Source organism: Triticum dicoccoides, chromosome 4A (genome assembly GCF_002162155.2).
Source record: "Triticum dicoccoides isolate Atlit2015 ecotype Zavitan chromosome 4A, WEW_v2.0, whole genome shotgun sequence".
Classification (NCBI taxonomy): Eukaryota; Viridiplantae; Streptophyta; class Magnoliopsida; order Poales; family Poaceae; genus Triticum; species Triticum dicoccoides.
In genome coordinates, this window is record NC_041386.1 from 595551047 (window position 1) to 595553688 (window position 2642).

General features: G+C 49.7%; 1 protein-coding gene across 2 annotated transcripts; it reads right to left on the reverse strand.

Annotated features, from left to right (window-relative positions):
- Window positions 1-928: 928 nt before the first annotated feature.
- On the reverse strand, window positions 929-1809 carry LOC119287146 (dehydrin HIRD11-like). 2 transcript variants are annotated; one of them, XM_037566667.1, is made up of 2 exons: window positions 1289-1809; window positions 929-1153 (listed from the first exon to the last, which is right to left on the reverse strand). In XM_037566667.1, the coding sequence occupies exon 1, from the start codon at window positions 1628-1630 to the stop codon at window positions 1322-1324; it is 309 nt and encodes a 102-aa protein (XP_037422564.1). In that variant the 5' UTR covers window positions 1631-1809; the 3' UTR covers window positions 929-1153; window positions 1289-1321. The 2 variants fall into 2 exon arrangements, with proteins under 2 accessions (XP_037422564.1, XP_037422563.1); XM_037566666.1 differs by having other exon boundaries at window positions 929-1158; window positions 1289-1808.
- Between the last annotated feature and the right edge of the window lie 833 nt (window positions 1810-2642).

Consider the following 2642-nt stretch of genomic DNA (forward strand, 5'->3'; position numbering starts at 1 on the left):
GGAAACCCTAGCGAGGGGTCAAGGCAGCCGCGGCGCACCCATAAATAGGAGCCGGGGTTGGGCCAAGGCCGAGGCAGGCCTGCCATGGGCTGGACGGAACCCACCGGCCCACTAATCGCCAGGCCTCCCTTCCCCCGGGACTCGCTGTCTCCTCCGGAGCGCGGGCCTTCACCGCCTGCCGAACCTGACTCCTGGGCCGGCCCACGACCCCGCTGGCCCACCTCGGCCCCGGGACCGACGCTGCCAACCCTAGGCCTCGGAGACGCCGCGCCACCCTCCGCAGCCTGCGGCGCCGCCGCCTCCTCCTCCGCCGCCCGGCCGGCCCCCGCCGACGACGTAAGGCACGGCCACTCCACCTCCGAGTCCACCGGAGCGAGAAGCGTCGCCGCCGTCCTAACACGGATGTCCCTCGCGGCACCCCCAGAGGACGGCGAGCCCCTGCCCGCCGACGTGGAGGGTCGCCAAACTCTGACCTAGGGCTAAATTTAATTAGTATAGCTTATTATCGCATGGGTGCTGAATCGTCTTTTTGATGATAACATGGGTGACGATCCCAAATGTGATCTGATATATTATACAAGTAAATATACTACTCCAACTTTGATTTTTCCATTCCTGGAATTAATACCGGGCACAAATCCAAAAATGGAAAGCAGAGGAAAGTTGCAAACAGGCAAAACTCTAAAATGAAAAACAGAGGAAGGTTCCAAACAAACAAAACTCTGAAATGAAAAACAGAGGAAAGTTGCAAAGAAGCAAAACTCTGAAAAGAAAAACCGAGCACCACACAACTTCTGAAACTGAAAAAGAGAAGGAAAACAAAACACCGTTAATCATTTAACATGTTTCTAACTGCGTCTAGTTTGTCAGAAACAGAAACAAAAACTGCTTCCAGAGATGAAAGAGACGCCACATACACAAAAAAAACTTGGAAAACATGGGGATACCAAATTACCAATGGAGATACATCAATACCAACATGATTAACGTTATTATTACAAGCACCGTTCAGTGCAGTGCGGCCGGCTAATTATTATACATCACAAGATCCATGAGGCATGTCACGCATTACATACATATGCTACCACACGCTCCAAACCCTGCAACATATATGTCTGTCACACTTCTCCCAAGTGTTCATCATCGATCTCGCCTACACTGCACGAACAGATCCAAAAAAAGATTAGCAACTGCTTACCTTCTTAATTAATTACGTAGATCAGATCCAACAAGAACATGAGAGCGAGAAAAGGAACTCATGGAGACGGCGACCACCATTGGTACGTACCTGCACGCTGCCGGAGCGCGGGCCGGAGCTGGCTCAGTCGCTGTCGCTGTCGCTGCTGCTGCTGCCGTGGCCGTCGTCGTCCTTGTGGCCCTCGCCGTGCTTCTTGTCCTTCTTCTTCTTCTTGTCCTTCTTCTCCTTGTGGTCGCCGTCCTTCTTGCCGTCGCCGCTGATCTTGTCCTTGATCTTCTCCATCATGCCCTCCTTGTGCTCGCCGTCCTTCTTGTGCTCCCCGTCCTTCTTCTTGTGCTCCTCCGCCTTCTTGTGCTCCTCGTCCTTCTTGTGCTCGTCGCTGCCGCCGCCCATGTGGAGCTTCTCCTCGATCTTGTGCATGATGCCGGCCATGGCGCTGCTGTTTCTGGCTACTTCTCTCCAAGGAAAATGGCGATGCTAATGGGATGCGATGATGGTGTTGTGGTGGGTGATCTTGTTTGGCTCCCCTTCGCCGGTATTTATAGACCGGCGAGGGGACGCGGCCCCGTGGCCTGAGGTGGAGGGTGTCTGAAGAAGCGGGAGGACCGCCGGATAAGGAGGAGGAAGAGATCAGATCACGCTGCCTAATAATCAAACAAGGAAAGCGCTGGCGACCGACAGCGATTATTGGGGGAGGCAAGCTTTGTGCACCCGAGCAGCGTACCAACCGTTCTGCTCTGCAAATGCGTCTATACTATTCCTGAATCCTAACAGCATTTTCTCCAACTATTTTTATGCTTCAAATAGGTTTTCGCAACACTTTTTTATAAATAAACAATGAAAGCTTTTTATCGTGCGTGGGTAATTTTCTTATTTCCTTATTGCCTTCTCTAACCATTTATGCTCAAAATAGTCTCGCGCTCTGATTTATAAATGAAGCCAGACAATGGAGCAATACAAGGTGTTGATGAAATCTTTTCTTACAAAACACATTATATCAGACTAGCTTTGACCCTAGTTGGTCATACCTGGCAATGACAATGTTTTTTTTTTTTGCAGCGTCATCTTGTTGTAGGAGTTGCTCGGACCTAGTATTTGAGGTGAAAACCCATAATCCGACCTTCAATGTTGGAGCGACGACAACGGCATTTGAGCGTCGTTCCCTTTCTGTAGAGTGTAGTCTGGTGGAGAACCTTTCTCGTTGTTTTAGTTATGTCTGGAGATATGGTTGCAGGTGTGAATATGATTGTTACTATAGTTTGCTGATCACTATTTTTTTCACTTAGGGGTTTTTCTTTTCTTTCTTTTTTCCCTCTACTACAGATGGCTTCTGTCTTGTATGACATTTCTCTTTGGCAATATGAGTCTCTGTATGTATGTGCATACACATGTGTTGGGGTTACGTGCATTCTAATTATGCAGATGCCAAATGTGCGTTCATTAT

What these genes read in the sequence shown, in the direction of transcription:
- LOC119287146 (XM_037566667.1), bottom strand. Translation starts at nt 1,630, where the DNA reads ATGGCCGGCATCATGCACAAGATCGAGGAGAAGCTCCACATGGGCGGC.